The following is a 13,332-nucleotide window of genomic DNA, read 5'->3' on the forward strand; positions in this document are numbered from 1 at the left end:
ACTTTCTGGAACGTTGTTCCCAGATAAAAAACCATTTCTGTTAAAATTAGGTTAAAGTTTAAGGGTATGTAGCTGTAATTTAGGGATTAAAATCCTTATAAGAACACTGGAGTTATACAAAACCAAAACCAAACAACTGCTAGAAACCTATGAAATTCAAATTTAAGGTCAAATTTAGCATATGCCCAAAGGTTTGAAAGTATGGTAATATCCCAAAAGCCATAGCTCTGCCTCCACAGTGACACCAGCCTCTTAGTTTCCCTTCTTTGCTACCTTTCTACCTTCTTTGAAAGATTTATTTTATTCTAAGGACTTTTAAAGGGCTGAGAGAGTGGGGTGGAGAGAGTTGTATTAATTTAGATGTAATATATAGGCTAAAGGTATTAAGGTAACTTTGTTGCTGTCTAAAATTAAATTGTATTAAATAAGGTCTCTGAGGTTTAGTATATGGAGACGTTAGCCTGCCTAGTACTATTTAGCAAATACACTATTAAAAACCCTTTTAACTTCTTCTTAAAGATAAAGAAAAGAGGGAAATACAGTTAAAATATTTGAAATTTAAAGCATTAAATTAAGCTTTCATTTTAACAATATTTTTTTCCTTTTAGTTGGAGAGAATTTTAGAGGGGAAAAAACCCTGTGCTTGACTGTATTTTTTAGATGGTATTGAAGATGGTAATAACTCTTTTTGGGTAAAAGAGATGAAATTAGTTGAGATGAGCTGGAGCTGTTAAAGTCTGATCCCATGTCATCTCAGGTTGTGTTTGGGATTCAACTAGAGGCAGCAGAGGTGACAGTGTCAATTGGGTGCCACTTTGTGGCCTGGTCTGGTCAGGACATCTCAGGATTAGGCTGACAAAGGCCCAGAGTCCCAGGAGACAGTGGTGATGGCAGTCATAAGGCTGACACTTGTCTTAGTAGCCTCCATACTGTTTTCTGTTTTCTCCCCCCAAAGTTAGGGTGACCATATGTTCCGTTTTGGTTTGGACAGTCCCTTTCTTAAGCCTTGTCCTAGCCGTTCTGCCTTTTTTGGCAAAAATGGGCATTTGTCCCATTTTCTCTTGCCAACTTGATCAGGGGTGTGTGTGCCCTCTAGGTTATTGTGATATTTATGAACATTTATATACTTTTTACAGTTGACTCAGAGTTAGGGTCAACTTATGCCTACAGTAGTTTTAAGCCATCTTTGTGCTCTCTGCAGATTGTGGGTTGTTTCTTCTTCCCATCTTAACCTGGCTAAAGCAAGCCACACTTTTGCTTTAGATGTTGATTAAGAAGAGTGGTGGTGTATTTATGTTTAGTCCCTCAAGGAAAAGTCATTCTTTGCATTTACTTTTCTGTTTATATAATAATGCACACCAGAAAGTGTTTAAGCTCATGATAGGGGTAGAATCCTGTCAAGTTCCAGTAGCCTTAAACATAGCTATTACATGCTCGCTTTTCTTTATTGAGGTAGAAACATTTTGAACTTGGGAAGTTCAAAGCAAGAAAGAGTGGTGGTCTGTGTTCAGAAAGGCAGTGCAGTCCTAGCAATTGTAGCATACCTGAACAATAAAAGCAACTGTATACAATTAAGATTTCAGCTTAACATTTGCTATTGGGTGTTCTCACATTCCAGCATTTGGTGAAAAGTCAACAGGGTTGGCTATTAATAATACTGATCTCTACTTGTGGGGTGTTTAAGAACAGCTGATGAAATGGTTTATGTGCTGAGGAACTCCCTTTTAATTATTTGTAATGGAATATATCTATCTGTCTAGCTGTTACAAGTAAATTTATGTCATTATACTCCCTTAAATGATTAACTAGAAGCAAAAATAATTCCTATTTACCATATAGTTCATATACTACAGTACAGAATAGTGCTTTTTATCCACTGTGTAAATAGCCCTTAAATATAACTCCTGATCAAATAACAAAGCTATTAGATAAATGTGCCCATACCCATTTTTAAATGTAATAATTTTCAGCAAGTTAATTATTCCTATATGTAATTCATATGTCTTCATCATGTTCTACAACAAATTAAATACCTTTATAAACAGCTATGGTTAAGCACAGACTATTTTATCATTTGGGCTGAATTTTCTGAAGCATATAGAACCATGTCATCTTCTGAGTTATCACAACGTTAAGCTAGGAAGCAGCTGTATATTTATTTTGATTTATGATCTAGTAATAATTTGTAAGTGTCAAAAAACATACAGATAAACCCAATATATGTTTGTTTTACTCTAAACCAATAAAATACAGTACATCAATTGTCTAGAAATCTAGATATAAATATATTTTAAAGAAATCTTCTTAAGCACCAGAGTAGGAAGCTAAATAATTCTTGAATCTATTTTTTAGTATTTAACTTTAAATTGCATCATGCTATACATAGAAAACAATGTCTACTTTCCATTTTAAATGTTACTATGTTTAAAATATCTTATTTGAAGCTGTAAAGTATCCTTCTAAAGATACAGCTGGCAATTTGTAGACTAGTAGTGATGCAATGGAAAGAAAATTATTTCTAGTCTTGTTAATAAAATGATGCCCTAGAACAAGTATACATCACATCTGCTCCCATTCTAATCCACAGTTTAAAAAAAAAAAAAAGTAAAAGCCCAGTGACTTCATTCTGGATAAGGCCAAAATGTTTTTAGTTTGTGTTTTGTGAGGACTACTTATTTGTGTTGGGTGATGAATTAATATATTTATTGTGGCTTTTATTTGGCTGCGGCTTTATTTTACTTGGTGGCCCTTTTGAAAATTCTGGTTTTAGTTCTATTCTATCTGACCTATGAAACTTTTAAAAAGTAAAAATACATTTCTGATGGGTTCCCCCTGGGGTGCCACCTGGAACTGGCCCACCAGCCTGAGCCCCCTGACCCACCAGCCTGGGCTCCCTCTCACACCGTACTGCTGTGACAAGCTGCAAAGCCCTCCAGCCTGCACTTTCGCCAGCATACATACAGGTAGGGACACACCCAGCTGCAGTTACATGCATGCTCTCTGACAAGCTCTGCATAGGAAGGCTACAGCTAAGGCAACTCCCAACTTCTTAGGCACGCATCTCCTCTGGAGTGTAAACTCAAAATTATGCTGTCTTGTGCTGCACAGGGAACTGTACAGCATAAGCTCATAAAAAAACTGTACAGCGTAAGCTCTGTCCCTCAAGGTGGAGAGGAATATGCAACAACCTTTGCCCCTGAGTTATGATTCCCACACACTTCACTCCAACGCACTGGTTTAGATAAAGCAAAAACAAGTTTATTAACTACAAAAGATTTTAAGTGATTGTAGGTGATAGCAAACAGATCAAAGCAGATTACTTGGCAAATAAACAAAAAATGCAAACTAAGCTTGATATACTAAATAGATTGGATATGAATAGCAGAGTCTCACCCTAAGAGATGATACAAGCAGACTGCAGATTCTTAAGGGGCAAGCTGCACTTGCTTAACAGTTTGGAATCCCCAGATGTTTCATGCACAGGCTAAAAATCACTTTACCCTGGGTCCAGCACTTCCCCCAGTTCAGTCTTTGTTTCTCAGGTGTTTCCAGGAGTCGTCTTGTATGAGGAGTGAAGAACACAGACCAGATGATGTCACTCCTTGCCTTATATAGCTTTTGCAAAGCTTTGTTTCCAGACCAGTCTGTGGAAAAATACTGACATCCCCAGACGGAGTCCAGAGACATGTGGTCTCATCACATGTCCTTGTAGGGTCATAGCAGCTGTTACTCGGAGGCTGCCTGTAGCGTTCTCAGAAAGGCACCCAAGATGGGAAATAAGCTTCTCCTAAGGTCTATTTTTTTTCCCTAATGGCCCATTGCCCTGAATGGGCCCTTCCCCACTCACTATCTAGACTGAAAACATCTTGTCTAGTGGGCGTTATCCAGGTGTAACTACATTTGAAAATACAGATACATAGTCAATATTCATGACTTCAGATACAAAAGTGATACATGCATACAAATAGGATAATCATAGTCAGCAAATCATAACTTTTCCAATGACCCCTCACATGACTGATCTTGCATAAAATACATTATAATTATGTCACAATCATATTATCATAATATCACTGTGAAGGATATGGGGTGCAGTGTCACAACATTATTTTAACAATTAGTGTGTTAGAAGTAGTATTAGCCTTCAAAAACTATTGGGTCAAATTTCTGTCCTTCCTAATAATCCTGGTGAGTGTGTTGATTGTAAGTGTTGAACATTTTTTTTTTCTCTTCCAGGTATATTAGAAAAAACATGTTTTTATTCAAATGGGAGTGAACTTCTAGCTGCTGGTGGCAACATTCGAACATCTGACATTCCTTTTCCAAATATTGTTGAAAATGGTTCGGATGTGGTTCCCACTGTGGATCTCAAAATGCTGCCATCATCCTGGACCCAAAGTCCTTTATCTCATGTTGATCAAATGCACAAAAACTTAAGTATGTTCAGGCAGGGCTTACAGGAAGATTCCTTGGCTCCTATTACACCAGCCCCACCACTTAACCCCACGACTACAGATGTTGGTATTTTGACCAGAGCCCCTGAAGACAATACATGGTCATTTTCCAGTACAGAGGAGAAAACTCTTTGGTCCACAGATACATCCATCAAGATCACAGACAGGATATCCTCTCTACCTACGTTAAGTTCTATCCATCCAGCTGCTGTACAAGAAATGAATCTGAAAAAAAGTAAGATGATATTTTATTTGACTCTATAACTAATTATGACACAAAAAGTACAAAAAATATACAGGTGGTATTGTGATTGGAATACTTTCCAAACCCATGAATTCTCAGGAATAGAAGTCAGTTCTAGATAGTTTTCAACATGCAGGTTCTGTATCTTAAGGAATCAATTTATCAGAATACATAGTCAGCCCTGATGAGGAAGAGACATGAACCTCCTTTATGGTTAAGTAACTCTTACTGAGACTGCTGTTTGGTTGGTTACATATTGCATATTGTGACAACTATGCATGTTTATCTTGTCTGAAAGTGAGTTATTGCAGATTTTAACCCCGTGTTTTAGACTGAGTTCTTTCATACTTCAGTGATTTTGAAAGTCAGTTTAGGCCCCCATTCAGTAAGATGGATTAAAAACATGTTTAACTTTAAGTGCATGAGTAGTTGCATTGAAGTCAATAGGCCTACTCACATGCTTAAAATTAGGCACAGTGCAGAATGGGGGCCCTAATGTTAAGGTTACATTTTTTCGTATCTTATTGGACAAATACCTGCTCAATTTGAAGCTAATAGAATATGTATTTGTAAAGAACCTATCACATTTGTGGGGACTCTAAAGAAATAAACAACAAAAAATAATATTGAAGATATGATGGTCAGGTTTTACCATTATGACAGCAGCTACTGGTGCAATACCGTAACATTATGGTAATTTTATTAGCAGAGTTTGGCGGGTTAGGGGAGGGACTGCAAGGTATCATTTCTGCATAGTTTTCTAAAACACAGTGGTACAGTATTAAACTGACATTGAATGCTTCCTTTTACTTTGATACCACTGCCTTGCTATTGATCACCTGATACCACAAAGGTATCTTCACAGAACTGGAATAAATCAGCTATCATATTTCATCAGAGATGAAATGGTAACCAGAATGATGTGAGAATGGCAGTCTTTTAGTAATGCCATGGTATTTTTGAGAACTTCTGTAGTGGGAATAGAGAGACAGTGTCTCATGGTTGTAACTGCTTCAGAAAGATCTATACTACTGGTTATTTTGAGGAGAATGATGTGTACCGTACTCTGGTGCCAGGCATTGTGGCTCGTTAAGCAGTAACATCCGATACTGATTTATCTGAAATTTTTAATCATTGTTGTATTATTCAAGCTGAGCTGATGTGATTTTAGAATGTCACATCAGAAAACCTTTAGTGTAAAATTTTCATGTGAGATACAATTTATATCTTCAGCACTGAGGGCTCCTTTATCTGCTTTTCTCTTCTTCAGCACAACAGAGGATAAACCCTTGCTAAATCCAAAGAGACATTTTCAAATCCTATTTCCCTTTTCCTCCTACAATGACATAAAAACAGGGAAAGCTTCTGAAAAAGATGGTTGTAGTAACCTCTCCTATGGAAAGGGGTGGATGGCTGGGAGCTCTTATTTTTCTTCTTGAGTAAGTTTTAGGAATATATTACACACTGTTGTCACAGTTCAGAGCAAATGCACCTATATTTCCCCCTTCGTGGTCCACCAAGGGCACCCACTCTAGGCTCCTGGCTCCTCTGCTCTCATAGAATCATAGGACTGGAAGGGACCTCAAGAGATCATCTAGTCCAGTCCTCTGCACTCATGATAGGACTAAGTATTATCTAGACCACCTGGACCTGTCACCTCTCTTGGGTGGAGATCAGCATCTTTCTCTCTCCTGACCGGGTTTTTGGCAGCCTGCACAGTTCCCTGCCTACACTGTGATGTCTCCATCAAGCCAGAGTAAATGGGACAGAGTCTAAACTTTGCTTTCTTTCCCAGGGCTATGAACAGCTGTAACTGTCAGCAGTTACAAGTGAGCACGTAGCTCTTTATAATCAAACACACTTATTCTTGAGGTGAAAGCATTGTAGAGAAAACTTATTAAAACAATAAAAGAACCTACATGCGGGTCACCCCAGCTTCAGCCTCTGGCTCTGGTTGGTGTCAGTCCTTCAAAATGCACAACTGGGGTTTTCCCCATGGTCATAATTTCATAAATGTCTCAGATTCAGGACCAGAGCAACCATTTGCTTTATAGTGCTTGGGCCTTTGATTTTGGTCTCATATTACAGGTGATCAGCAGACAAAGACCCTCTCCTCAAGGCATAGCTTCAAAAGGCACAATTCTTGCATAAAGAGTTTGGGAATTTGCATTAACCTCTCCTTAGGTATTTCCCAGCAAATCCACTTCACACATATTGTCCCTCAAATCCATTCTATTCATGGCAAACAGACTAGCAAATTGTTCACTATAGTCTTTTGATCATCCAGGCTTTACATCACATCTACCCCCCTAGAGAGGTTACATCAATCCCAAGTCACAATAGTACATAACCTTTGCACTTAGAACAATGGACCCCAAAGATACTTAAACTTAATTCAAGAAGGTTTCTCAAGGATATTGTAGGAAATTGTCATATCTGTCACAACTGTCACTCACAAATCATTCTTGTGGCCTATTTGCTTAACTTTTCCCAGGGCTAACTTGCTGTAGAGAGGAGATGATGCAGATTCTTTTCTGTTGTATGGACAGTGGTTGTGTCACGAATCTGTGGTAGAGCTCCTCCTTTAGGAACTAAGTGGGGAGCACATATGTGTGAGTCCAATTACTCCTACTCCAGTAGGTGTATAGAGGTGTGTCTTTCTAGTGCAAGGGTGGGCAAACTACGGGCCACATTTGGCCCATCTGCTATTTTAAACCAGCCCTCAAGCTCTTGCCGGGGAGCGGGGTTGGGGGCTTGCCCTGCTCCACATGTGCCGTGGCTCCCGGAAACAGTAGCATGTCCTTCCTTCGGCTCCTACATGTAAGGGCAGCCAGGTGGCTCTGCATGCTGCCTCTTTGCCCCAAGCACCATCCCCACAGCTCCGATTAGCTGGGAACCACGGCCAGTGGGAGCTGAAGGGGCGGTGACTGCAGATGGGGCAGCATGCAAAGCTGCCTGGCCATGCCTCCGTGTAGGAGTCGGAGAGGGGAACATGACGCTGCTTCTGGGAGCTGCAGGGGCAGCGCCTACAGATGGGGCAGCGCGCAGAGCTGCCTGGTTGTGCCTCCGCGTAGGAGCTGGAAAGGGGACATGCCGCTGCTTTTGGGAGCTGCTTGAGGTAAGCACCGCCCAGAGCCTGCACCCCGTCCCCCTTCCACGCCCCAACCCCCTGCTCCAGCCCTGATCCCTCTCCTGCCCTCTGAACCCCTCAGTCCGAGCCTGGAGAACCCTCCTGTACTCCAAACCCCTCATCCCTAGCCCCACCCCAGCGCCCGCACCCCCAGCCAGAGCCCTCACCCCCTCCCACACCCCAACCCCAAATTTGTGAGCATTCATGGCCCGCCATACAATTTCCAAACTCAGATGTGGCCTTGGACCAAAAAGTTTGCCTGCCCCTGTTCTAGTGGGCTGGCTCTCAACCCTCTTTCCAAGACCTCTTGGCTGTTTCTTCCCCTCTCAGGCTCCAAGGTGAAACAACAAAACAGCCCACAGTCAGCTAACAGGGTTAAATAAAGGTATGAAGGAAAAGCAAGGGGGAAAAAATCTGTAGGCAGCTGTCATCAGGATATGGGCCTCTCTTATTGCAGAGGGCCCTGGGTGTATTGCAGAGGGCACTTCAGATTTCAGAATAACAGCCGTGTTAGTCTGTATTCGCAAAAAGAAAAGGAGTACTTGTGGCACCTTAGAGACTAACCAATTTATTTGAGCATGATAAGGTGCCACAAGTACTCCTTTTCTAGTTCACTTCAGAGTTCAGCACAAGTATCAGTCTTTTTTCTCTTTGTTAGTTCTGTGAGGGCAGAGGCTCTACTGGCTGTCAGCCCGTTCTTCAGGGCTGGAGAAGCTCAACAGGTTGTTTCACAGGTAATCTGAAGGACACAGAGCTTCTGTAACACACTGTCTGAGATCCTGATTACTTTCTGGATGTAATATGTTCTCCAATTGCTAGTCTTCTCTTCCCACAATTGAAAACACACATGTGCATGCCCACACTTGCATCCTATGGGTCATTTTACTGATTTACTTTATTTTGCTACTATGTCTCTGCACTGATCAAAAGCATAGAAATATACTGGGCCATTACAGATTTGGAATGAGATATTTCTTACAAATGCCATTATTGACAGTTTAGCAACAAAACAAACAAACCAAAAACAAACTTCAAACATAGCAGCTTCTAATTTAACATAGAGCAAAATCATAGTTTGCTACTCACTGATGCTTATAATTTTTCTTATTGAGTAAGGTCTTGTTCTTCTACGTTAGGAGGCAGTCAAGTATCAGCCCTCCATTTTACAAATAAGTTAACTTCACAGAGAGTTTGGAATAATAATACAACCTTCTCTTTCATTTCAGTTTGTGTTCAAGAGGAAAAAGAGACTTACTAACCTTTCACTTTTTCCCCTCGTAGGCAATTAGAAGTATACAAAATAAATAAATATCCAACGTTCAAGGCACAAATTTTAGTAAGTTTATCAGTCCCATCATATATTGTCCCTCCAACTAAGCTTGTGACTTTAATTCACTACAATTATTGTGCTAACTCATGGCTCCTTATTGTGCTTATTTAGTTTCTAGATGATCATCTACCTAAATAAATAGTAGTGAAACAATGCTCAGAACAATATATTTAACAGACTCAGATGTACATTGGAATGAATACTATATGTAGTATTATGAATACATAATTGCATACACCCCCTCACAGTAACATTTTCACTTGCTCATGTGTCTACACTCTTCAGCTTTTTGGCAGTGTGCTGTGCTGCTGAGTGGGAGACTTTCCGGTTAGAACAAAGCTGGTTTTGTACCTGTTGTTTTCCCTGCCTTTATATGACATCTGTGTGTATTTAGAATTATAGATGTAGCACCTTAACACCAATTTTTATGTAAAGAACAGAAGTCCTTTTCAGCCTTGAGCCAATCAATGTTCCTCCTTGTGCATATGTTGTACATTTTTACATTTTGTGGCTTATAGTTTAAACAGATGCTCATTAACAAAATATTAAACTGTCAACTGGCCAAGTGGTTAAGTATGAAGTAATATGCCAACGGTGGCACAATACTCCCTAGGAATGGCAGGACTGAATGCTAGTGGTACTGTAAATTAATTGGCTGAGAATGGTATTATTTCCTTTTCAAACTTGCCACATTCTTTCTTTCTCTCTCAAATACACAGGTAAAATGAATTATCTGTTTGTTTCAGTAAAGAGTATTTGTGGCTATTGTGCTAGAGTACCAGGTAGATTAGGGTTGTCCGGTTGTATGCTTATTTTTTTGGCCTTTATACCAGTTTACTAGATGTATGCCTTGGCTTTATTAGCTAGTGTCTGCTTCTGGCAATTGGATATTTGTGACTTACAATAAGACTTGGTCTACTTCATGCTTTTGCATGATCCACTGTAGATTATAGCACATCCAGTAAAGTAGGATGTGGACATAGACTCATCATTAATGTACCAAGCAGTGGCAGATTAAAGATTTTGCCACCCCTAGGCCCTGAAATAATTGCTGTCCCCCCTCCCCCGCTCACCTCTGATCCACCTCTGCCTCCTCCCCTGACCGCGCCGCCGGGTCCTGCTTCTCTCCGCTCCCTGCCAGTGCTTGTGCGTGAAGCAGCTTCGTGAAGGAGGGAGAAGAGGGGGGAACGAGGCTTGCTAAGGAGAGGAGGCGAAGCCGGGGCGGGGATTTGGGGAAGGGGACCAATAGGAGCAGCGAGGGGGCGGGGAATGGGTGGAGTTGGGACGGAGGGTGCGAACCGGCGCCGGGGAAAGCAGCCTCTGGCTGCTATTATAAATTTGCCGCCCTAGGCCTAGGCCTTGTCAGCCTAGGCGTTAATACGCCGCTGGTACCAAGGTAGAATCCAGAATATCAGTCACAAAGCCTGAAGTCTTAGTATTGATACATCAATTTATGGTTCATAACTACTGTCATGTTGCATAGAAGTATTTGGAGAGTACAATATTCTCATGTAAACAGCAAAGACAGGTCATGTCTTTCAATCTGAATCTCTTGCTGTTTCTAACATTTTTTTCTTTTCTCACTGAAAACTTTTGAAGTCCAAGAACAAAATAAAAAGTAAATACATTGTAAATAAGAATAATTTGGGAACAGGAAATTTGAGGTGATGATAAATTAGCCATAGCAGCTGAAGCTTGAATATCTAATAAACTGAGCCTTGCAAAATTATCATGAAAATTTAGTAGCCCAAGCACAAAATCTATTTACGTGAACTTTGTCATGATGATTGATAAAAACGAAAAAATTAATGGTTCTATTTTCTTATAAAATAAAAAATTCTTTGTCTTGGGATATGGGATAATTAGAATTTTCATGTCTGAATAAATGCATAACATATAATATGGGGGCCTCCTTAGATGTACTGAAAGCAGTCTTGGCCTGATTTTATGGGAATATATGTTTGCTGTAATCTGCATAAGTAACATGGAAAGATCTAAAAAAGCCAAGACTGAGGAAAGCTGTCTCTACTCTTTAGACAAATGACATTAAAGAAATAAAAAGACTTTCTGTTTGAATGCTCATACTTCAACTACTTCACTCCAAACTCCTCGAGGTTTACAAACCTCCAGCCTGCAAATTATTTGCACAATTTAAGTGTGGCTCTACTCTGAAAAGTGACTGTGTAAAATTTTTCATATTTATTGTTTCTCAGTGACATCCAGATTAAATCTACTCAATATACATGTAAAAAGAAGGTTTTCCTAACTGCCAGTTCCTCAAAGTCTGAAAGCCAAGCTGTATTCTCTTTGGCTTGCACATCACCAATAATAAATATTCTGCAAATAGAACTTTAATTAACAATTCCTGTTGTTGATATGAGACCCAGAAGACAGCCCAACACACTATCCCACAGAACTGAATTGGCTCTGTGGTACTAACGAGTGATAAATATTAAATGTTTTTTGTCAGTGAATAGATAAGATCCAGAATACACACAGGTCTTTCGAGTGAGAAAATATTGTTTTCCAATTGCCACTTTTTTCATCATAATCACATTTTAAGTTTGAAATCCGCTATTAATATAGATATATTCTAAACAGTAAATGATCCTTATAGAAACTGATCAAAACAGTTATGCGCGTCTCTCTTTATATTAAAGCATAAGGTGACAAAATAGAAAGAACAGCGTGTCCTATCCTGCAAAACATTTGCAAGAGATTTAATCCCCAATCTTGCAAACTAATATGTTTGCTAACCTCTTAATTGCTATGCCTGCACAGAGCCCCATTGACTCCATTGGGGCTTCATGTGGGCAGAGGGGTCAGTTTGCATGAATGAGCTTGCAGGATCAGGACCTTAGTGTGAACCTGTCAAATATGCTTGCATATTGTTGTGCACATAACAACAGTGTGTTATGTGAGATTTTAATTTTACATTTACAATGGCTTATAAAAGGAGATGTTATCTAATAAATCCTATCTTGAATGAGATTAAGTTATTTTTTCCAATCCCTCTCCTTCCTGGGAAGTATTGGACATTGCAGTTTGTTTTTATTTTATTTATTGTATTTTATTTATATTTATACAATTGAAAGGGTAATTATTTTACACTGTAGATGCCTCTGATAATTAAGGGTGAGATTTTCAAAAGTAATCAGGGTTGGTGAAAACTCTACTCCTGCTGAAGTCAAGGAGAGTTTTACCATAGGCTCATTCAGAGGAGAGTAGGCCACCACTGAGCACTTTTGAAAATATCACCCTAGAAGTACAATGTAAAGTATGTAAAAGAAAGTCAGCAGCAGCATCACAACATTTGCCCTGAAGATCAACAGATCTGGGCTACAGTATTGTGGGCCAGTGGGAAGAATGTTCCAAAGGAAAAGGTCTTTCATAGAAACTTCTGTTAGCAACCTCCTCTTGTTTTTTGTTCAGTGGAGGTCCAGATTGAGTGCTTCTACAGAATTCAGTTGTGGAATTATGGCCCAGGGAGGGTGATGATTGGTGAACCTCAGGCCATTTAGGAGTTTGTAGATCAATACTAGGATCCTAAATTTCTCCTGAAAAAGCCAAAGGAGGCATTGCAGATTACAACATCCAGGCTGAATGTACTTGCAGTGCTCCAGTTCCCAAGCAGGCTGCTGCATTCTGCCGTAGATTTAGTTTCTGAATAGATTTAAGGTACCATCCCAGGTAGAGCACATTACATTAGAGTTGTTTGGAGGTAAGGATGGCATGAATTACAGTGGTAAGGGTGCGTCCCAAAAGAGAGGTCATGACATCCTCCAAGACATAATTATAAAAAGTACCCTTGGCTACTGGTAAATGGTGACCAACCCCTGGTAACTGGGAATCCAACAAGACTCTGTTTAGACAGCTCACTCCTTCCCTACTTGTAGCCTTTATGTCTCTACTCTGAATCTTTATGTTGTTAACAAAATATTTGTCTTTGTTATTCCGACTATAAAAATATGAAAACACATTCAACTTATTCATAAATGATCTGGAGAAAGGGGTAAACAGTGAAGTGGCAAAGTTTGCAGATGATACTAAACTGTTCAAGATAGTTAAGACCAAAGCAGACTGTGAAGAATTTCAAAAAGATCTCACAAAACTAAGTGATTGGGCAACAAAATGGCAAATGAAATTTAATGTGGATAAATGTAAAGTAATGCAC

At 39.7% G+C, this 13,332-nt stretch overlaps 1 protein-coding gene across 1 annotated transcript in view; it reads left to right on the plus strand.

Annotated features, from left to right (window-relative positions):
- CORIN (corin, serine peptidase) overlaps positions 1 to 13,332 on the plus strand; it is a 315,814-nt gene that overhangs the window by 57,058 nt on the left and 245,424 nt on the right. Inside the window, exon 3 of the mRNA XM_077814583.1 lies at positions 4,237 to 4,689. Coding sequence (XP_077670709.1) covers positions 4,237 to 4,689 — 453 coding nt within the window. The remainder of the gene's footprint in view (positions 1 to 4,236; positions 4,690 to 13,332) is intronic.

This window comes from Eretmochelys imbricata, chromosome 4, assembly GCF_965152235.1.
Source record: "Eretmochelys imbricata isolate rEreImb1 chromosome 4, rEreImb1.hap1, whole genome shotgun sequence".
Taxonomy (NCBI): domain Eukaryota; kingdom Metazoa; phylum Chordata; order Testudines; family Cheloniidae; genus Eretmochelys; species Eretmochelys imbricata.